Raw genomic sequence first — 24,369 nt, forward strand, 5'->3', positions numbered from 1 at the left:
ACCCTTTGACCCAGCAGTGTTTCTATTGGGCTTATATCCCAAAGAAATACTAAAGAAGGGAAAGGGACCTGTATGTGCCAAAATGTTTGTAGCAGCCCTATTTGTAGTGGCTAGAAACTGGAAAATGAATGGATGCTCATCAATTGGAGAATGGCTGGGTAAATTGTGGTATATGAATGTTATGGAATATTATTGTTCTGTAAGAAATGACCAGCAGGATGAATACAGAGAGGACTGGCGAGACTTACATGAACTGATGCTGAGTGAAATGAGCAGAACCAGGAGATCATTATACACTTCGACAACGATATTGTATGAGGACATATTTTGATGGAAGTGGATTTCTTTGACAAAGAGACCTGAGTTTCAATTGATAAATGACGGACAGAAGCAGCTACACCCAAAGAAAGAACACTGGGAAACGGATGCGAACTATTTGCATTTTTGTTTTTCTTCCCGGGTTATTTATACCTTCTGAATCCAATTCTCCCTGTGCAACAAGAGAACTGTTTGGTTCTGCAAACATATATTGTATCTAGGATATACTGCAACATATCCAACATATATAGGACTGCTTGCCATCTAGGGGAGGGGGTGGAGGGAGGGAGGGGAAAAATCGGAACAGAAACGAGTGCAAGGGATAATGTTGTAAAAAAATTACCCTATCCATGTCAATATAAAGTAATTATTAAATAAAAATTAAAAAAAAAAAAAGATGAAGTTTCCCTAATCAGGAGAACTTTGACCTACTTGTTCCATTTCTAACTTGGCCCAATTCATTAGGTAACCTTGTACTACCCACTTCAGGACTCACCATATTGATGCATTTCCAAAACGGTCCTTTTTAATCTGGACTCCCCATAAAAGTGAGGTAGCCACAGATGGAAATCCACAAATGACCATAATCATGGCACTACTCCAAAGACATATTGAGAATATATATACATACTCCTCACCCTTTCAGAGAACTTATTAACAAACAGAACAAAAACTGAGCATAACAAAGAAATGTCTTTAAGATCAAATTTAAAACTTAGTTATGATATCCAACATATAAAGGACTGCTTGCCATCTAGGGGAGGGGGTGGAGGGAGGGAGGGAAAAAAAAATCGGAACAGAAACGAGTGTCAATATAAAGTAATTATTAAATAAAAATTTAAAAAAAATAAAAAAAAAAAAAAGACTTAGTTATGTACTCAGAAGAGAGAAAGAGAGTCACAAGTCTCCTATCTGAAGTAGGGAAACAGGGTTGAAGACTGGTCAAGTATTTATGTCCTATTGATAGAAAGATTCAGGCTTTTGAAAAGTAAGACATTTTAATTTTCAAAAGGATAGCTACTATAGAATAGCCAATAGGGATCAGAGATTGAAGAAAAACCAAAAGTGACAAAATCACTGCCTGGAGGCAAGGTAAAAATGTAGCAGCCAGTGAGTCAAAGAGTTGGGGTAAAATAGGGATCTGAATGGAGACCATTAGAAAAACTTCTCTTTAAGGCAGAAGCTCCCAACTTTTCTGGATTCATTGTGCTCCTAAGGCCAAAAGGAATACCCAAACAATTGCATTTATTAAGTAGTTAGGTATAAAAAGCAGTATTCATGTCCTAACAATTCAGTGGCTGTTTACTGCTAAATTATATATGTAAATAAATTTTGATATCACAATGATATGATGTTATAAATGACAGGATGTCAGAACTGTTAATGCCAAACATTTTCTGTCACAAATAAGAAAGCTTTAGAAGTCATTTGCATAGCCCAAAGTACAAGTAAACAAAAATGTCTCAAACATTCAAGATGTTATCTAACAGATGTCAAATATTGCTGTAGTTCCCTCAGAAATATAAATTATCTTTCAGCACTATGAGGAATGGATGGGCATTTGGTTTTGTTGTTGTTGTTGTTTTGTTTTGTTTTCCACAGTTATGGAAATTAAATTGGAGAAATGAAACTTAAATTGAAAAACTGAAACTCACAAGGACATCAAGGAATAATCAAGGGTAGAGTTTATTTTTTCCAAAAAGAATGTAAGCTTCTTGGAATAGGGACTGGCTGTGTAGTAAAATGTAGAGATTCATGGCCTCTATTTTCTGTTACATCCAATTGTAATGCCAGAGAAAATGAGGCAAGGTAGAGATCAGAGAGTTTTTAATATTTTATTTGAGAGGGAGAGATTGGGCTGGGGACAAAACTGGATCCATGTTACCCCCAGCAGCTGAATTGGACTCTTGTCTCAAACCATCCAGTAATGGGTGAAGGATTCTTAGAGGGCTTCAGTGATCAGGGGAACAAAGCAGGGTGGGATTAGAGCTCTGGTGAGCAGGAACTTCCAGGAGGGGACCATAATTCGATTCTGACAGGTTGGGGGTAAGGAAGGATCATAAAGATAAGTTGGGAGGGCAAGGAGCCACTCAGTCTGAGATAGGAGATGTCTCCCCGCCTCCATCTGAGATTAACCAACTGCAGTTTATGGCTCTATGGAATGCTGTGGTCAGGCTCCCAGCCCTAATTTATATCAGTCCTAATAATCAAGCCGGGGGGAGGGGAGAGAACCTGCAACTAGGGGGACTGAGGCAGAACAATTCAAGGAAACTGTGGCATTACACAATTAATGGGGAAATTAGGAGTGGGAGCCTATAAGTCAAGAAGCTAGGAGAAATCCTAAACGTAAGATAGATATAGAAGGTAAAAAATTGTATTAAGATTAATGTGAAAAGTCTTCAAATGGTCAAAAAAAGAAGAGAGATTATGTGAGATGAATGAGACCTTTTTAGAAAACTGATCCCTGCCATAGTTTTGGGGAAAACCTCCCTTGCTTGTACCCTTATTTAATGTTGCAGAAACTGTTTTGAAATCTATAGTCCCCCTATATTTGTACACTGAGGGTGGAGTAGATTCCTGTAACAGACAAAATCAGGAACAGCTGGGGCCCAAAATGAGGTAAAAATTGTTTTAAGGTATAAAAACCTTTCTCTGTGGCTTGTCCTTTGTCTCACTTCACTAGATCTTGGTGAAGGTGATGCTCTTTTCCTGCCGGAACTGAATAAACTGCTTTCTGCTTGGCCCTGAGAAATAGCTATTTGAATTATTTTAGGTTAGTGGTCTCTGTCCCACCCAGTACCCTTGTGGATTGATTACAGAACATAAGGTCCTGGCTCACAGGATGGGACCCACAGCTCTAAGAGTAGTACAAAGTAAAAAGTTTAACATTATCAGGAAGCTCTAAAGCTTCTTTAAAAAACAACCAACTGCCGCTCTCATGGTACCAAGAGGGTCTGGGATACTAAGTTTAATTAATTCCTGCAGAGGCTTAATGTTTGAGAAATAACCTAGAGCCCATTGTTTGTACTAATTAGTCAATCCCCAAAAGGTAGCCATGTAAGAAACAGTAGTTGGGTGTAGAACCTTCAGGAGGCTCTCTCTTCAGAAGCAGGAATGGTGCCATTCTCTCTATCCTAAGGAACCAACCTTAGCATATACAGATAGAATTTTTCCTTGTAGGGTACATGAACTGTCTGCCAAGAATCAGCCTTGCAAGTCTCCAAGGAAGGGGAATGTAGGAGGAGGTTCTCTATACAATGAATTAAAACAGACACCTTCAAATACAGTATCTTCAGGATCTACCTCACACATTTATTAGCTGTGTAACCCCAGGCACATCACTTGATCTCTGTTTGCTTCAGCTTTCTCAACCATAAAATGGAAATAATAATAATAGCACCTACTTCCCAGAGTAGTTGTGAGAATCAAGAATTGTAAAACATTTAGCAGAGTGCCTAGTAAGTGCTACATAAATATTAATTATTTTATTCTATTATAGCTTTGAAACGGGACAGTTAGGTGGTAAGTGGACAAGATCTCTGACTCTGCAATCAGTAGGACCTGAATTCAAATCTGTGTTCAGGCAATTTATTAGTTGTCTCATTTCGTCATCTGTAAAATGAGCTGGTGTAGGAAATGGCAAATTACTCCAGCAAGTTTGCCAAGAAAACCCAAACTGGGGTCATGAAGAATAAAAACAATTGAAAAAACAGCTGAACAACAATACTTTTGAAGTCAGGGAAGAAAGAGGATTCTATATAGCTTTAGGGCAATCTATATAAAATTAAACCTTAATAGATGAAGGCAAAGAAATTGATTATCAAGGATAAATGACTATACGGGGGAAAAAAGGGTAATACAAATCAACCATCCTCCCGCAAATAGCACACAAATAAGGGACTACAAGATATGTTGGATTTGAGTCACCAGGAATGCAAGCAAAAACACAACTTTTATAGCCCTCAAATTATTAACCTGACCAGGTTTTTTAATAGGCATTCTATGAGTGTAGCAAATAATGGGAATGATAATATCTTGATCTAAATGGGTAGAAATAACTGACTTAATACTTTCTTTTTCATCTGGGCATAGAGAGTACTGAAAAACTCCTGGGCAAAGGTTTTCTAGGACTCCTCCAAATTTTAACCAATTCTGCCATTAAAATGCTGCCTATCTCATTAGCATACTGAGCCACAGACAGAGAGCTACGGCTTATTTAAGACAAGATTCCAGCAAATGAGAAGTTGCTGAAAGTGGAGGCCAAAGAAATATATTTATTGTTTTCAGGAGCATGTAAAAAAATTCCAAATGGAATACAGTATCTTATCTTTCAAAGAGATCTTTTCCCAACAAATAAATCTGGAAGAAAGTATTTTAAAGCATGCCAGTCAGAAATGGGTGCCATGGAAATAGAAAGGGGTTTATCACTGACTGAGAAATCATTATATTAGCAATATCCTCCACACTGATATTAGTATCTGAAAGTAGATCAGAGAAAACTTAAATACTCATCGGGTATCAATTGGCTTCAGTATCTGGACAAGAAATTTTAGAGCCACTGACCTAGCAACATTGGGCCCAATCTGATCCTGTGTTAAGTTGGCAATGATGAAGTTACTCTCTTTCAGGCTGTCCTAATGGGGAAGATTTGGGGGCTTCCCTGCCATTGTTGACCGAGTCATCAATGTTGAGTGTCTTTCAAAATTTTCCCTTAAATTATCTAATCTTTGGGACTCTCATCCTTATTCTGTTTATTCTGTTATTAATCTTTCACCAGTCTATTTTCTTAGGACAGCAAAGTTGCCCAATGAAGAGGAAAAAACTTGGAGTCTGGAAGTGCAGAATTCAAATCTGTCCTTAAGCACTTATTATTCTTGTGATCCTGAGTAAATCATTTACCTTCTAGACAAAATGATTTTACCTATAAAATGAAAATAATAATAAAATCTACCTCCTAAGGTTGTTGTGAAAGTCACAAGACAGTCTTTGTAAAGAACTTTATAAACTACTGAAGTTAAATTCAATGTTTCCTATAGGTCTTGAGATTCTGATCTTAACAAGGATCAGTCTTTGGCTATCTTATCCTTTCTATTAGTTTTCTCCTAAACTCATTGGGCAATAGTTCATGTAAATGTAAAAACTGATTCTTATCTGCCCAGATATTATTGCAATACTATTATGGCAATAAATGATAAAAATTACTTATAATAACAATATAATAGCAATGAGTTACAATAGTTAGTTATTCCCTAAATTTGTGTTTGGAACATCTGACCTTTTCTTTTAAAAGATCACTTTCTGTAAAACTAATCAAGAATAAGCAAAAATGGCCAAGGTGGCTCTATTCTGAAAAATCTTTTTGAGATTTCAAAGGTGTCTTATCTCTTCATTTGCACTAAACTCATTTAGAAATAAATGGACCTGGATCATTCAGGCTTCCATTAGGTGGTGGAATAAAAAATATTTAACCATTTAGCTGTTGAAGAAAAGAAAAATAAATTAATACTTGTACCATGTTTTACACACAAGTTGGCCAGAAATTATTTTTATTTAATTTAACACTCAACTATCCATCTAATGAGAGATGAAGAGTCAGAGATGGAGAGGGAGACAGAAACAGAAAGGAAAAAGAGAGAGGAGAGGGAGAAGGGAGGGAGACCCCCAACTGGCATGTCTCCCTGTGCTCTAGGAGGAGTTGTCTTTGACCTAATAAAATTTGATTTAACTTTATAGACATCTATATGAAATATAGGCATCTATAGAAAATCCCAATATGTAAAAATTACAGATTGTTTTTAATATTTCAGAATTTTCACTTACCTGTAGTAAACTATTCTATTCTTTCTAATTACTACCCTCAAGAACAGAAAAGGAACTCCTGCTGACAAACTCACTTGACTACTAACTGACTAGTTACTAACCTAATCTAAGATTTCAGGCCAATGAATTGCCTGGGACTAACCAGACATTGTCATTTGCAAGCTCTGCCTAACCCTTCTAGTCCAACTTGGCTCTTCTTTCTGTCTTAATACCTACTAAAACCCTGCTCCCACCTCCCTCCTCAGATCCCCCAGCACTTGCTGTGTGCAAGCTATAAGTCAGTTTTCCTGATTAAACACCTCAATTTTGTAATATTGGCTGTCTTCTCTTGAATTTAGGTCCAAGACAGAAGCAGCTACACCCAGAGAAAGAACACTGGGAAATGAATATAAACTGCTTGCATTTTTGTTTTTCTTCCCGGGTTATTTATACCTTCTGAATTCAAGTCTCCCTGTGCAACAAGAAAACTGTTCGGTTCTGCACACATATATTGTATCTAGGATATACTGCAACCCATTCAACATGTAAAGGACTCTTGCCATCTGGGGGAAGGGGTGGAGGGAGGGAGGGGAAAAATCGGAACAGAAGTGAATGCAAGGGATAATGCTGTAAAAAATTACCCTGGCATGCGTTCTATCAATAAAAAGTTATTAAAAAATTTAAAAAAAAAAGAATTAAGGTCCAAGAATCAATATTTCTTAAAATCTCTTCTGAATAATAGAAGAGAGTACTTCCCTTTGAATGGACTAGGAAAATAGTTCAATCATTGTTCAGTCATAGCCAATTCTTTGTAACCTCCATTTAGGGTTGGTAAAGATACTTGGTAAAGATACTAGAGTTGTCAGCCATTTCCTTCGCCAACTTATTTGACAGATGAACAATTGTTCAAAATTAATTCAATTATTTTGATCACAACCTAGAGTCTAATGAAACTATTCAACATATAAATTGGAGATCTGTACTCTCAACTTCCATCTGGGGCCATCACCCTAATCATTTGCATCCCCAGTAATTGGAGTAGATCATCTTTCACAAATAAAGATTCCTCTCATGAAAGTCAGCAACAATAGAAATGCTAAAAGAAACAGACCTGTATCTAGCAAAGACAGATGACTAGGCCAAATACCTACTCATTTAGGATATATTTTCTGGTTGAAAACTGCAAGATCTTACATACTTGAATTGTGCTCATGGCTTCTACTGAACTCTTGCTCTGAATATAGAAATTTGCTATAAGAAGAAAAAGCAGAGATATGATTATCATAGCATCAAAACTGTTCCTTCAGGCATGAAGGACTGTGAACCTACAATCTTTGCACATACATGCAAGATAAAATATCCTTAGCTGGTTTGACTTTAAGTAATTATCACAGTTTTCCATCAATGATGCAGTAACAATTAAACCTTATAGCCAGACTCAGGAATAATCAATTGGGTTCTTATTCAAAGGAACACCACTGGGAAACTGAGTCAGAAGGATCTTACCTTAAGCAGAGGCCAAAGTTGTCCTCCAATATCTTGCTCAGATACTAACCACCACCCATAATAATTCAGGATCACATTCTTCTGGCTAACTTGTGGCATGTGAGTTACTGACTTTATGATCCATCAGACAATCATATCTGAATTCAAAACTCCAAATAATACAATTACAATCCAAGAAGATTTCATCTCAAATAGCAAGTCTCATTAATCAAAGCTTCAAATGAATTTAGCTCTCAAGGATCACATATCCTAAATAAGTAATGATTATAATCTTACATTGATGACAGTAAGATTCATCCTAGAATTTCACAGCTTATTTTCACTAAGTAGATGGGTTTTAAATTCAACATCACACAAATCATTTTCAAAACATGTTCATGTATTAACCAAGTTCAAAGGGATAAAGATATAGATCACTATTCTTGGAATCCCCCTAAACAATGGGAACAGCTTTGAAATGGTTCAATGCAACCAATTAAAATTCACATACCTAAGAGATTTCACTTAATATATAACAAACTTGTAGATTCTAAATAAACCCATTTCTTGTTGAAAACACTAAAACCCAAATAAGTTCTTTTCCCAGGGCTAACAAGATAGTTTCAAGAGACATAGCAAGCTTTCAAATAATGGGGAATCAACAGGGATCCCAGAGCTAAGCATATGTTCCTACTTGTTCACCCCAACTACTCTTGGAGTTTTTCAGTGGAATGTGCTCTTTAATATACCTTGTGTTTGTTTATCAAAGGGCCAACTATGCCTTTCAAACCCAATCCAAAATCCAGTACCATCTCTTACATCTGACCAGTTACTGAATGCTAGCACCAATCACTATCTCACCCAACTGCATGAATGTATTATAGAATATATATAATATACAAATGGGTGGGACTATCCTAATTTTGCATAAAAGAATCCTATCTGAATGAACATTAATAATTTCTTCATCCTAAAAAAATATTAATTCAACTTTCTCCAATCAAGGAGAAACTTTTCTGGAAATATAAATAACAGGTACAACACCAATATTGTTAAAATTCCCCTAAACACAATTAATCTCCTCTCTCACTAAAACATTCTTCATTGCCCTGGTGCAAAGTCAATTTTAGAGGTTATAAATTGTCCTTAACAGTCTAATCTTGAAGTTCCTCCACATCCCTGGTATAATGAGTCCATCCTTCCTGGATAGTTCTCTGGTGGGCCTCGGGATCAGCCTGAGGCCTTGGGCTTAGTGGGGGATTGAAGCAAAGGAGGTAGGAGAGCAGACACCACATGGCTGGTCAAAGGTGGAGTTTGTCTAAAGTCTTGTCTGTGGCCGAGAGAGAGCCCTCTGTCTCTAGGACTACATTCGATACCACACCGGGCTTGCACAGCTGAAGAGCATCACATCACCACATTAGCCTAAGTATACACCGACTGGACTGACCACATCATGACATTACATCACCTATGTGCTTAGAGAACCACCAACTACAAGCACCCTGCTGTCTTAGATTCAAGCACAGCCTTTCAGGGCTCTAACCCACTACCCTTCTCAGCCTCCAGACTGCAGTTTCAGAGATCAGTAACATCTGATAAGAGCCCTCTTACTCTGCTTCTTCCAGGACTTAGTAAACACCCAATCTCCTGGAATTGCAGACTCCAAAGATGTTGTCTGAGATGGACAATGACACCAATTCCTGTTCAGGGACAGGTCAATTCTCCGGGAGCCTCCACAGCTGTGGATCATAGTGTCTGAAGGAGCTGCAGGGCAGCCTTTGCTGATGCAGGTGTTGCGGAATGGGAATGAAATAAATTGGAGGCAGAGGGAAGAGGAGAGAGAACAGCAACTGCCTCTCAGTCTCCTTGTATCCTCCTCTCACAAGAGATCCATTCTGCAGCTCTGGGTTGGATCTCCATCAGCCACTGTCAGGTGGCTCCCATGTATTACAGCAAGTGCCAATGGTCTTGTGATGAAGAGAGCCAACTACATCCAGAGAGAAGACTGTGGGAGCCGAGTGTGGTTCACAACATAGTATTTTCACTCTTTTTGTTGTTGTTTGCTTGTATTTTGTTTTCTTTCTCATTTTTTTCCTTTTTGATCTGATTTTTCTTGTGCAAGATAATTGTATAAATATGTATACATATATTGAATTTAACATATATTTTAACATGTTTAACATACATTGAATTACTTGCCATTTAGGGGAGGGTATGACGCAAGAAGGGGGGAAATTTGAAACACAAGGTTTTACAAGGGTCATTGGTGAAAAAAATATCCATGCATATGTTTTGTAAATAAAAAGCTTTAATAAAATTTTGTTTTTGCTCTACTTGGGGAGGTGCTGGTGGATATAAGGGACTCTGAGCTTGTATTTCCACATCAATACACTATCCATCAAAGATATTTACTTTGCTATCCAAAAGAAGTCTAGCCCACTATTTTTTTTATCTTGCATGTAAAGTCAAACAATGAACACTTCTTTTTATTTTTATTTTTAAATTTATTTTTAACTTTTTTAGATTATACATGTATATCCATTTTTTAAAAACATATTTCCATATTTTACATACTCCCATATAAGTCATGTTAGGAGAGAAAAATAAGAACAAAAGGGAAAAATCACAAGAAAGGAGAAAAAAAAAGATGAAAATAGTATGCTTCAATATGCATTCAGTTTCTATAGTTCTCTCTCTGGAAGCAGATGGCATTTTCCAACCAAAATTTATTGGAATTGTCTTAGATCACTGAATTGCTGAGAAGAGCTGAGTCTATAACAGTTGATTATCACGCAATCTTGTTGTTGCTGTGTATATTGTTTTCCTGGTTCTGCTTGCTTCACTCAGCATTAGTTCATGTAATTCTTTTCAGACTTTTTTGAAATCAGCCTGTTTTTCATTTCTTATAGAACAATAATATTCCATAATAAATACTTCTTAGTCACAGGAAGGAAGGAGGGTAGCTCATTAATTCTCAAATTCCAACCAATCATATTGTTCCCCATACCTCAACCATGATGATACACACCCTATTTTGTTCTTTGTTGTAACTTCACAAAAAACGTTAAGTTTTCAGTTCATAGCTTTTGGTATAGAAATTGAGTCAAAGAACATTCTGTTAATAGAGCCATGTCCTACTAATAAAATGTTATCTTGTTAAAGAAACTTACTCCATTTTACCTTTGTTGAATTTTACTTACAACAAGGATTTTGAGCCTTCATTATGAAATGGAGTACTGTCCAATGATAACCCTGGATATTTAGTAAACTGCTTCTAGTCATGTAGAAGAGAAGACCTGCCCTTTACTTTAGAGCAAAGCTTCTTTTTTTTTTTTTTTTTTTTTTTAAGAGCAAAGCTTCTTAAACAGTGGGTTGAAACCCCATGTGGGATCACATAACTGAATGTGGAGATAGAGAAAAGTTTAGCAATAGTAAAAGGTTTCTGAACACAACAGCCAAAAATTAATTCAAAATCAAACACAAAATGAATCTGAGGTGTTTCTGGCAGCGCTTGCCAATGGTGCATCTTGCAACTTCACTGAAGCCTTGGTTCTGGAAACGCAATATGTGCACTTTACACTGCGTATGCATGAATGCTGCCAGAAACATCTCGGTTCAGATTCAAAGTGATTTATTAGGTGAAAAGGAATCCCAAATGGAAAAAAAAAAATTAAGAAGCCCTGCTTTAGAGCTAGCACAGGCATTATATGACTGTTTTGGATACATTAACCATGTGATGAGGATAACCTTAATAATTGTCTTCTGAGTCAGAGCATGTTTTCTTTCCTGTCTGGCAGCATTCTAGTGAGCAAACAATAAATGCTATAAGCCTTCTGGTGGTAAGAACATTGTCTATTATTTCTGCCTTTGGTGAAAGAGTATTGGAAACATAATGGACCTTATAAGCTTCAAAAGGATTGAGGGATTGGACTCCATTTCAGAGTTCGTAGGTAAGCAGACCAGTCAGGAGTGACCCCCCAGTGGATCTGCTTGACCCAGCTCAGCAGTGGGCATCAGCATTAAGATTATGATTTCTATGAGCAAGGGATTGGCTGTGCTGCATTCAGGTGAGAACTTGCTGAGATAAATGCTTCGTAGCAGCCACATTTAGTTGAGCCCAAACTCTCTAGGGACTAAAGCTATAAAGGAGAGCGTATGCCCCCAGTTTCAGGGAATATTTTGTACTTCTATTCTTGTTAAATAGTCTCAGTAAATATCCCTTTGCAAAAGTTAATTGATGTTAATTTGTTAAATGATGACTGACTAGGTCCTGAATGGTGTGTTGGATAAAAAGAAACTAAAGAATTTCTCCCTGAGGTAAGAAGGGAGAAGACACTGATAGAGATCAGTTTAGCTCCAGGGTTCCATTTTTCAATGTCTGAAATCCAAGTTATGTCAAACCCCTGAGACCCATCCTCGGAAGAGGTCTTGAGAAGTCTCACCTTGCCATACCTTATCAGGAATCCCAGTCATGTCCCTGAGGTTAAATGTTCCTTATAAAATCTACCTGTGGGCCATCCCTTGGTTGTTGCTTTCCTTTGGGTCAATTTACCATGGCACTCTGTGTAATGGTATCTTTCTCCTTACCACCCCCTCCCCATGTCATGTGGTATTTCTCCTAACTCCACTATGCTTCCCAGTCCCACTTCTCCTCCTTACAGCTAACTAACTCTTTGAGAGTGCTAAGTCCCTTTCAGGATTTAGCCTATTAGCTAAGGAAGGACATGCCCCAACCTTTCTACTGGGTAATTGTGAGTTCTATTGAGGAATTTGTCTTTCATGTGCTCTCCCACTCTATTTCAGATTTACCATTCCCAATGTCTATTGTATCCCTTAATTTTGTCTGCAATCTGAATAACCTTCTTTTGCCAAAAAGAATGGCCATGAGAATTCTTCATATTACTGAACCCCAATTTTGGGGGGCCTACCATCATCTGGTGTCTACATCAATGAGATCATGTTGATCCTCATTAGTAACTGGGACACTAATCAGTGGATCAATCAATGATATCTGGAAGGTGAATTATTGGAAACAACACACTGAAATGGGAGCTTGAACCAGTAGCAATAGAAAAATATCCCAATTCTTCAGGAATGCCCCTAGAAATCTGAAGAGAAATTATAGCCATTGCTATAGCTAATTAGAAATTGAGATAAGGACCCAAAATTTATAAAGACTACAATTGTAATGCATGTAACCTGATACTACAAAAATAACTTAAGTTCTCCAGATAGTAGTATTTTCTGGCATTGAGTATTAAAACTTTACATTTATAAGGAATAATAATCATGATAATAGCACACACTTATTTAATAACTTGAGGCCTGAATCCAGACTGAATCCAGGAGTTAAACCTCCTTACTTGACTAATAGTTAAATGTGTCCTTCATTATATCCTCCTGAGGTACCAGCACGTTAGGCAGCTGCCTATTCCATTAAGCTAGATCTAGCTCTGGCCAAGACTACTACCACAGGGCAAAAAATACATATCTACTATGTCAAACCCTAGGTGTTGTGGCCGTTTTTTTAAAGAGTTCATGGCATATGAGCCCTTTGATCTCAGAGGTGAGATGAATGAGGCAGGAAACTCATAGAGTGTGAAAAGAGCTCCAGTTTATACATTTTTGCCAGTGTGATCAGTGCGTGAACAGTAGACAATCCCCCATCACCATTCAGAGAAGCAGCTCGTGGGCTTTGTATATGCATGGTATCTGCCAATGGGAGGAGAGCAGATCCAGCAATTCAGCAGCTCACAGGTGAGAGGTCCTGTTCAAGCATCCCTGCTCACGTAGCCACTGGCTGTGACCCTTCACTCACACTCGCTCCCATGACCACAAATCATTGCTCCTTGCTCAACAAGGGTGTTTCTGCATGTGGCAGAAAACTTATTGTGCATCAAAGGTTAAACTGGCCTTGGTACTCCCTCTCATCAGAACCCCATATCCTTGCACCCAGGGACCAATATACCAACAATAACTATCATGTATGAATTTGGGTAAACCATTAACATATCAGTTTCCTCTTTTTTAAAAGAAAGTAACTGTATCTCTTTGTAAAACAAACTATCCCTTCCATCTTTTATTTTTATTAATTGAATTTCAATGCAATGAGCATTTATTAAGCACTAGTTGTTCAAATCCTACTTCTACTATTTGACTCTTCTACTAATTTCTTTTACTTAACTCATTTTAATGCTTTCTGCTGAACTTACTCCTTGTCAGGTACTGATTTCCAACGCTCCCTATCAAGTAGTCAAATTGATGAGGTTTGGTGCAGAGCAGAGAGTTGTGGGAATCCCTCTGCAAGTCCAACGTGAAAATTCACGTACCTGAAAAGTTAGACTGGCAAAAATAAGCCAGCTTTTGCTAAGAGACTGATTTCCTCAGTGATAAGGTCCTGACAGAGAAGTAAAGGTCTAGCCAAGGAGTCCTGGCAGAGAGAGACGGGTTATCACTGAAAAGAGAATGTCTCTTCACAGCAGGCAGGGATCCTGGTAGGCAGCTGTGCCAAAGGGAGAGAGGTCCCTTGGCATGCCATGATTCCTACTTCCGGCTGCTGCAAAGAAATGAGCCCCAAATTGCCCTTTTAAAGAGATCTGAGACTGAAGTTTCAATTGACTGAGATTCCTTCAGGTTGTCATTGTCCCCAGACCTAGAGTTCTGGTTGAATGAGACCACTTACTGGGAGTGATCCTGAGACAATTTTCAGCTCAATAGAAATATCAAGTTTAGATCTCCAGCTAAATGGGACCACTTAAGTTCCGGCTAAGTAGGAGTGGTTCTGGACTCAACTCAATAGAGCATGTAGCTAATCTCAGCAAGAGAACAGAATAAAGCCACGTTATCTTGATTCTGAGGCAGGCTTCTCCCACAGGAGAGTTTCTCAGAGTTCAAGGAGAGTTTCTCAATAGTTCCCTCCAAAGTCAGAGGACAGCTTCAGGGTTCCCCCATCGAAATCACTTTCTATTTTCTCAACCATAAATTGGAGATTATAAATAATACCACTTCCCAGAATTGTTGGGAAGATTAAATAAGAATATCTGATACAGGGGCAACTACTTGGTGTAGTAGATAGAGCACCAGCCCTGAAGTCAGGAGTTCTTGAGTTCAAATCTGGCCTCAAACACTTAACACTTCCTAGCTGTGTGACCTTGGGCTTAACTTAACCCCAACTGCCTGAACCCTTCTGAGTGATTGTGAATCTAATTTAGAAGGCTGTAGAACCTAGACTAAAAGATGCAAAAAAAGAAAAGAAAAAAAGAGACCATTGTTGACTAAAAAAATGAAGATATAACCCTTTCTTCCAACAAAGCCCTGCAGTCATTACAGCCTAACTCCCACTCTAGAAATTACTTCATATTTACTTTGTGTTTTTAATCAGGCTTAGTCATAAGAACTGGCAGAGGGCAGGGACAATTTCAGTCTGTCAGTCACCAAGCATTTATTAAGCACTACGTCACAGGTGGATATGTCTGGGGCTGGATTTGAATTCAAGATGAATCTTCCTCATGCCAGGCCCAGGATTCTGTGCACTATGGCACCACTGAATTGCCCAAATAAACTGTGTATATAATAGATATATATGATGTAAATGAAAGACAGTCTTAAAGACAAAGTACTGGAGAAGGGTCTGGGCAAACAGAAAAGATTTCATTTTTGTCTTTGTATCCCTCTTTCATCACAGTTCCTTGCACAGAATGAGTGCTTAATAAATGTCTATTAAATAAGGAGAGAGAGAAGTATTGAACAAAGTTGGCTCTACTGACCAAAAAAAGAATTTTAAATTTCATCTGCTTTATTAAAAATTTCCCCCTCACTTTCCTAAGTGAGACAATGAAGAAAACAATAAATCAAGACTTATGTTTAGCTCTGATGCCCTGAAGTTGGTAAATAAAAATTCACCTTAGAAAACTGGGTCTAATACACTCTTGATTCTAGTCCTCAGTCTTCCATTTAATCACTTTGTAGCCCTGGGTAAACCCCATACTGGGTCTCAATTTTTTTCTCCTGAAAAATGTGCGTGGAACTAAATTATGCCACTAGTGAGAAGGAACTGATCCAGAAAAAAAAAGTGAAGAAAAGCATTATAATGGAAGGGTTTCTGGATGCTAAGGGAGGAGCCTATGAGACAAGAATCAAATTAGAAATATTCTACCCTCTACAGAAGGACTGACTCTTCTATATTCCCTCAAAAGTTTATCAGCGCTAAGTGTTTAGCTCATTTATTTCCAGGAGTTCAGTCTAGAAAAAGAGGAGAGTATCTGGATATTGATTGATACCCCTTCCTAGATAGTACCTGGGCATTTATTATTACCACTACCCCCCAGCCAGTTCCTGGATACTGATTATGGTTCCCCCAGCTAGTATCTAGGTATTGACTGCTAATTCCCCAGCTTCCCTCAGGAAGTTTAATTAGTCTACCTCCCCAAGCAGTCCCAAGACTCTCATTCTTTCAAGACACCCCTGAATTGATGTCCTAAATTCCTCGTGGATGACTAGGCAAAAGCTTCTGAAGAATTCAGTTGATGAAGGAGGGTGCTGGGTAGGGATTTCTGCATGTGGCTCTAGAAGGAAGAATTGTGAGGTAGAAATTCATCATATGAGCAAGCCATTGTTTGCCAATTATCGTCAGGAGCCAAGGATCCCTGGGCTGATGCATTCTCATCCAGGAAAGATGCCTGGAGCCCAAATTCCCAGACTACCAAGAATGGTCATACAGAGAGTTATTGGGCCCCAAAAGAACAATAGTCCCTAAACTGCCAGACAGAGGATCTGGTTTGAGCCAAGGATGATTAGGAATAGCGAGTCCCAAGGAGTCTACCAATGAAAGTGTTCAGAAAGCAGGGAATCAGATTCCAAGTCCTGCAAGGTTGTTTATCAGTCTGGCTAATGTTCCTGGCAGAGAAAGCTGGGGACCCCAATGGGATAAAGTAAAGGAGAAGAAGGAGGCAAGGTAGATTTAAAAAAACAGCAAAGGTTTCTGGTCTCAGAGCTTTCCCCCTGTAATGCTGGAGAAACTGAGACAAGATAGAGATTAGAGAATATTTAATATTTTATTTGAAAGGGAGAGATTTACTGGGACCAAATGGATCCATGGTTCGGTTCCAGGGCTGAATGAGACTATCATCTCCAAGAATCCAGCAGACAATGTGAGGTCTCAATGACATATATATATACATGGCTCAGACATAGGGAGTAGACTGAGGCAGGAGAGGAGTCAGAATACTGAGAGCGGGAAGGGACTATCAATCTGGTTCTAACAGGATGAGAGGAGACATCTTGATAAGATAGTATCTGATATTCTGATAGATTGGGATGGGAAGAGGTAGTCTGATATTCTAAAATATAAGATCTTTTATCCTTATCAAATATTCTGATGATTGATTAAGAGGGAGGGGTAGTTTTGCAGGATTGAGCAGAACAATTGAGGGAAACCAAGGCAGGACAATTTAGGGAAACTGAGTCAGGATAATCAAAGAGAACTGTGGCACAACACCCCTAATTCCTGTTTCCTATAGGGACCTAGGCATCTAGCATCCTAGTTTAGATCTTCACCCCCACTTCTTTGGAACTCTGATGTTCACTCTGCCCCCCCCTCCCAACTTTTACTTGTCCCCAGAGATTCAGGAATAAGCCACTATCCTCTTTATTCCCTTAGTCCAAAGACCTGGATTCTTTCTCTACAGCCTCTGCTAGGGAAACTCTTCCCTTTACTGAAGCTGAGTTCCCTTTAAGATTATCACTGTGAGACTGTGCCCCCTTTACTGATCTCAGAGATCAGAGATCAAGATCTCCTAGGCTCTAAGGAGGCCCATCCTCCCAGGATGAGAGAAGTAACACTATTCAGAGGCAAATCAACTCCCCTAGAAATTCTAAATTTTCATTTAGTTGAGGAATCCTGGTCTTATCTAGAGCTGTCCCAGCCCCGACCAAGATGCACATATATCAGCTTCCCTCACTAAGGTCTTTGCAGATGGCCCAAGCCATTTGCTAGGACCTGCCCACTGAGCATTCTCTCAGTGCCAAAACTCCATTTCCCCAATAGGATTCTGCCTCTATAGAAGTCAGTCTCTCAGCAAACTGATTTCTATCCAACAATAAACTTTCATTTTGCAATTAATAATTCAGGAATGAGTGAATTCTTTCACTTTAAAAACTGTGGCCAATTAAAGGGGATTTTTAACAACTTTCTTATTGCTACTAACCTCATGATCATCAGGAATTGAGGGCATTCAAACCTCATGCCTGAAGATCCCATACCTGGGAGATGAAAACTGATTATAAACAGACCCAGGAAAGCTGAACTCTGAGTGCTGTGGCTCTGCATTTCTTCTGCACCTTTTATTTTTCTCCTATAACTCCAAGAGTGGCTGGCTGGTGGAAAAGGTGAAGAACTTACAGATCAAGCACATATTAAGACTGTTAGCTAAATTAATTGAAGCCTTAAAAACCCCAGTTTTGACTTCTCCAGAAGTATGTGATTTTAGATAAGGCCTGAACTACATTCCATTGTCCAAAGAAGGATACTGGTGAGGAAGTTATACATCACCTTATCTACTACATTCCACTGACCAAATAGGGGAATAGAGACTTATGTGACCAATCACACCATAGAGAGGGTGGGATTTGGGGGGTTCATTGTCTGAAATGTATAAAAACTGTGAGCACTCTCAAGGGAGTGGCTCTCCTACTGTGAACTTCGGGTCACAAATTGGATAGCCTGCTTCTCGAGATTCTAATAAATAATTCTGCTTTTTATGAGTGATCTCTGAGTAGTCAATTTGGGTAGGTCTCTTTGTCCCAAACATGGCTCTTTATCTTCCTTTTGGAAAGGGAGGTGGCAGTGTAGGAACAGGCTAGGTCAGTGATTTTGGAGACTATAAATTGTACATTCCTCTCTGATTCCTAATCCAAGTCACAGTAAGCACTTGTCACTTGGATGCTGCAGGAAGAACAGGGCGTTTCCCACAATCTGACCCAGCTCTGAGCTTTCTCTCTACCCTTCAGTTCTTAGCTTGGCATGGCGATACACCAGGAACAGAAGAATCTTTCCCCAATTCACCCCCAGAGCACCCTCTCTTTCTCCTGTTCCTACTACCCTGGATATGAAGACACTTCAATTTTTGTCACCCCTTCCCTCTTCTCTATTGAGCACAAGAAAGTGAGGGGAGGGTTGTATGTATGTGTTTCTCACATACACATATCCTATCCCTCTCCTTTACCTCTCACAGATCACTTAGGCTTTCCCATATACTTCCTACATCTTAGTCCTTTCTTCCTAGAATATGAGTCTTATTCTTCCTTCTCCCACCATCCTTCTTTCTTCCCCAAAACGTTCTTTTCCTGCAGAATAATCACTCTTCCATCCCCTCTTCAAGGAAACAATTTTATTTCCTTTTCTTGAGACAAAAAAAAGTTTCCCTTTGAGAGGGAGATTATTCTAGAACTGAGTGAGGAGAATGGGTCAAACCAAGCCAGGTGAAGAAGGAACAAGATACAATCTGCTTCATCATGTGGTTGGGACCTTTCTTATTTAGACCTGGAATCTAGGTTTCCTACTCAACCACCCTTACCCTAAAGTGTTTCTACCTTTCTTGTCTTCCACTCCGAACTATTGGGATATGTCAGCACCCTGGGTCTCCTGTTCATTGGCTAGGAATGGGCTTCTGTGATTATTTTCATCCCCCTATGGATTTTCCCCATCTGGAACACAGATAATCTCATTCTTGGCCCCAGATAAGAATGAAGTCTCTAGAGGCAAAGTGACTTCATGGTGGGACCTCCAGAGAACCTTTGTAGGGAGACAGGAGACACTCTAAAGAAAACAGAACTTTTTTTTTTTTTTTTTTTTTACCTCTTTAGGGGAATGAGAGACAAGAGAGTCTCTACAGGGGTTAATAAACTTTTGGGGAAATGGAAAGAATTTGAGACTTTTTGGAGAGGTATAGAGGACAGGTAACCTCAGAAAGAGTGGGGCAGGGAACTCGAAAGAGAACCATAGTTACATTAGGAGGATCACAAAGTCACAAAGTAGGAATTTGGTATATGTTTTATTGATCTATCATCAGTTCCAGGCTCCAGAGACAGTGGGGAACTGTCTCCATTCTCTAAGAATACTCGCTCCTCTCCAGAACAGTTCTGAAGTCTGAGGAAAGAGTAGTTAGGTAGTGAGTTGGCTGGGAAACAAGGGGTAGGAATGGATATAGTTGATGCATTTGGTCTCCAACATCTATCCCAGGTACATGAAGGACTATTTAGTTCACTGTCAAGGTGATAAAATAACTCTACTACTTTAAGATCCAAAGCAGTAGAATGAGATATACAAGTAACAAATTAAGCTTGACCCAAATGGACTTGAAAAGAAGTTGGGAAGTGGGAGCTGTAAGAGAGATTGATAGAAGGGATGCTTGACTTATAGCCAAGATCATAGATGCCACCACTTTGGAGGAATAAACTGTATCTTTGACAGGAGGGAGGGAATAGATGAATAATTGTCTAAATAGAAGCTTAATTACTTTTCTAACAGATCCTTTTGGTTGGAAGAATATCAAAGGGTGAAATTCATTGACTATGACAAATGAAGGGAGTGGGGTTGGGGGGACCAAGGTGATACAGAAACTTTTTCCATATTGGGATATCTCTTGAATTTTGGATAGAAAGTAGAGCCAGTATCATGTTGAGATCTTTATACTGCCAAGGTGATGGAAGAGTATGTGTGTGCTTGTATATGCACTCAGGAACTCTCAAGGGGCCCTCCTTGGGGCAAGAAAACCTCAGGGTCAGCCAACTGTGGCCCCAATGGCTTCACTTGGGCCAGGAGGTCACGAATGGAACGGCAGGGGATGCTGCCAGAGTTGCTAGAACCACAGGGCTTGGCCCCTGCTGAAGGATCTACTTGAGGGGAGCCCTCAAAACTCTGACTCCCTTTGGATCCAAGGGAAGAAGAGAGCAGAGACCCACAAGATTTGCCAGAAGAGGTAGAATCACTCCCACAAGGCTGGAAAATCACATTGGAGCTACTAAGGGAGCCGGAGCTAGAAGAGGAACAAGGTCCTTTGGAGCTTTGGTAACCACTTCCACAAGGATGGGAAGAAATGGAACTGCTGGACATGCTAGACCCACTGTGAACCACAGAGCTTGAGGAAGAGGAAGAGGAAGAGGAAGAACAGGGCCCTACGGAAATTTGGGAACCAGACCCACAAGGCTGAAGCACAGAGTTACCAGAGCTCCCAGTCTGGACACCACCAGTACCCACAGGCCGGTAAATAATTAGCGGAGAAGCGTTTCCTGACTGGTAAGAATTATGGCTGGAAATAAAGGGGTTGTTGGAGAAGTATTTCCCCTCAGAGATGGGGGGCCCAGCAGCAAAGTTGGGGACACCTACAGAACCCTTGGGGGGGTTCTCCTTGGAAAAGTAGCCAACAGGGTAAATTTTACCCTTATTATAGGTCATACCTGGGATCAAATAATTGTTAGAGGACCCACCTACCACTTCATAGCTACCATAGGAATTGGATGAGGTGATGGGGGGACAAGGTTTGCCAGGAGGCCCTCCATTGCTGCACAGAGATCCCCCTACTATCCGGTTGCCCCCAGAACCATGCTGTTCCACCACCACTACTACAGGCTTATGGCCCCCTGATATAGACTGGGAACTGGAGACTGGAGGAGGTCCTCCACTACAGTGTGAATAAGGATTGTCTGGACCACAGGGTGCCAGACCAGAGACAGAAACAGGGCTGCCACCAGTGCCGCTAGAGGATATCCAAGAAGCCTGAGAAATGACAGAGCCCGATTTAGAGGAGCCAGATCCAGACTGGGATGACCAGCTAGATGATACGATAGGGTTAGAACCAGACTGAAAGGAACTATACTGCAAGGACCCTGATCCCATGGAACCACTGGGGCCACTGGAACTAACACTGCCACTGTTAGAACCACTGCTGGAACTGTGGAAAGTACTGAAGCCACTGGAACTCCCACTGGAACCGCTAGAACCACTGGAGCCACTGTAACTCCCACTGGAACCACTGGGGCTGCTGGAACCAACACTGGCACTGTTTGAACCACTGCTGGAACCGTGGAAAGTACTGAAGCCACTGGAACTCCCACTGGACCCACTAGAACCACCAAAGCCACTGGAGCCACTGGAACTTCCACTGGAACCACTAGAACCACCAAAGCCACTGGAACTTCCACTGGAACCACTAGAACCACCAAAGCCACTGGAGCCACTGGAACTCCCACTGGAACCACTGGAACCACCAAAACTGCTGGAACCACTGGAAGTGCTGGAGCCACTGGAGCCACTGGAACCACCAAAGCCACTGAAGCCCCTACTCCCTGTGATACAGGGGTCATTAGGAGAGATGATTCTGGTAGGGTCCTTACAGGGATCAGAGAAGGCCCGGATGCTCTTAGCCAGGGTTCCTGGAAAAGAAAGTTCAGTAGAATCATAAAAGTTTTAGTTTAATATTGTTACAATCACCTCTCTGAATCTTCCCCTTTTCTCCCCAATCACCCCTCCCAACCTCACACTCCAAAAGTTTACTAACATTACTAAGAGGTCTTGATCTCTTGTTTGCTGAGAAGTGACAGGCCTTCAGAAGTTTTGAAGTAGGCAGAATAAGGGAGAGATGGATAAAACGACAGATTCAACTTTGATATTATGGAACAGAAAGACAGAGAAGAAGGGATGGGTGCAAGAAGGGTAGAGGAAAGATTAAGGTATGAGAGAAGGCTGACAGAAAGATCAGAGACACTGGGGCACAGAGAGGAAGCAAAGGAGACCTAGGGAGAGATAAGGTAGAAGGGGTACTAACATGTGAAAGGACTAAGAGAAGAAAAAGAAGCCACAACACCAAGGAGAAGATGGGGGAGAGAGGAAAAAAGGGAAAACTGAGGGTCAGAGAAAATAAGTTAATACAAGTGAGTAAACCTTTGGCTTAAAGATAGATTTCTTGGGAAATGAATATAAACTGCTTGCATTTTTGTTTTTCTTCCCGGGTTATTTATACCTTCTGAATTCAATTCTCCCTGTGCAACAAGAAAACTGTTCGGTTCTGCACACATATATTGTATCCAGGATATACTGTAACCTATTCAACATGTAAAGGACTGCTTGCCATCTAGGGGAAGGGGTGGAGGGAGGGAGGGGAAAAATCGGAACAGAAATGAATGCAAGGGATAATGCTGTAAAAAATTACCCTGGCATGCGTTCTATCAATAAAAAGATATTAAAATAAAAAAATTAAAAAAAAAAGAAATGAATGCAAATAAATAATAATAATAATAATAATAATAATAAAGATAGATTTCTGATATCCTGCTTCTAATTTTTTGTAAAGTTAGGATGGGCTAGGACCTAGGAGCTTCTAGGTCTATTGCTTCAGAACCTGTAGTTACCAGCTGGACAAGATACCACACCCAAAGACACCCCCACAGGGATGCCCTGAAACTTCTCCCTCTATTGAGATTAAGGCCCTCAAAAATACCACTCCTCCATCATTTGCATCCCTATTCTCCCCACTCAGGAAATAAACATTCTGAAGCTCCCATGACCCTTGGGGAATCAGAACCTGACCTCATTCAAGTTTTGCATTTTGTCCCCAATTCATTTGAACATCTATAAGAATAGATTCTTAGTATCTATTTCTTCATGATAAATCATACCTCCTCATAACCCCGTCATGAAGAACAAATTTCTATTTATTTATTTATATATAATGCTAACAATAATGCACATGAAGATGCTTTATGAAGTCTAAAATAGATTATTGTGAGGAGTATCAGCATTTCCATTCACTGCTTTCCTCTTTCTCTCCAAATCTCCATTATCCCTTGATGTCCTATGGGATATTTTTGTTTCTCTCATACTTTAAAGACTTTAACTTCTACCCCAAAATTCTCATACAGGTTTCTGATATTCCTGTTCTGTAAAATATCCAGCCTCCTTTTTTCCATTGTCATCTGATTCCATTCTTCAGACCCATTTAACCCTTCCCTAAGAAACCCATTCCCTTTCTCAATTGCCAAGGTCCATTCCTGAATTCTCACTCTGTGGGATTTAGTTCTGACAATTCCTTCCCCTCCCTATTATTCCTGAGATTGAATGTCCCTAATTTTCCTCCACACACAATCCTGCCAAACAATATAATCTTAATTCTCATTTTCCTATCTCTTTCTCTTCTTTCTATCACTAGTTTACTTCTCTTCCAGTGCCACATCCCATCATTCCCAGGAACTAAGCCTCTTTCCCCAAATAGTAAGGAGTTCAGTCTCTTTCTAATTCTCAAGTAGGAAGGACCCAAGTACCCTGATCTCCATTCATTCCCAGTCAGCAATACCTTCTGCTTTCAAAAAGAACATTTAAGTTCCCTTGTCTCCTACCTGGCAGGAGGAGGGCAACCATCAAGAACACCATCAGCGTGAGTGGGCAACCCTTCCCTTGCCCCATCTGGGCTGCCCAAGTCATGCCCATCTTGCTTTCTGACTGATGTTAGCTCTGGACACTGGGTCCTTTATGGCAGGGCTGTACATTCCCCAGGCAGGAGTCACCCAAAGAGAGGGGAGGAGAAGAAAGGAAAGGCAGGGGGCGGGAAGTTGCCCTGGAGTGGGTTGGTGTGGCCAAGAGTTGGTAGACTAATCAGTCTGCAGCATCTGCTAGTTCAGCAGAGGTGTTGGGAATCAGGTAACACAGGGTATGGACATTCATATGGGTATGGGGCTCATAACAATTTCTCTCACCTGACTTGGCTGCATCTGCTA

At 40.0% G+C, this 24,369-nt stretch overlaps 1 protein-coding gene across 1 annotated transcript; it reads right to left on the reverse strand.

The window, feature by feature from the left end:
* Positions 1-19,633: 19,633 nt before the first annotated feature.
* Positions 19,634-24,106, reverse strand: CDSN (corneodesmosin). The gene is made up of 2 exons (XM_051996181.1): positions 23,992-24,106; positions 19,634-22,032 (listed from the first exon to the last, which is right to left on the reverse strand). Exons 1-2 carry the CDS (start codon positions 24,080-24,082, stop codon positions 20,336-20,338), a joined length of 1,788 nt encoding a protein of 595 aa, XP_051852141.1. The 5' UTR covers positions 24,083-24,106; the 3' UTR covers positions 19,634-20,335.
* Between the last annotated feature and the right edge of the window lie 263 nt (positions 24,107-24,369).

The sequence above is a fragment of the Antechinus flavipes genome, chromosome 4 (assembly GCF_016432865.1).
Source record: "Antechinus flavipes isolate AdamAnt ecotype Samford, QLD, Australia chromosome 4, AdamAnt_v2, whole genome shotgun sequence".
NCBI lineage: Eukaryota > Metazoa > Chordata > Mammalia > Dasyuromorphia > Dasyuridae > Antechinus > Antechinus flavipes.

What these genes read in the sequence shown, in the direction of transcription:
- CDSN (XM_051996181.1), bottom strand. Translation starts at nt 24,082, where the DNA reads ATGGGCATGACTTGGGCAGCCCAGATGGGGCAAGGGAAGGGTTGCCCA. An exon ending in GGTTGCCCTCCTCCTGCCAG is followed by an intron (nt 22,033 to 23,991) that starts GTAGGAGACAAG and finishes TTTCTTTTCCAG; the next exon opens with GAACCCTGGCTAAGAGCATC.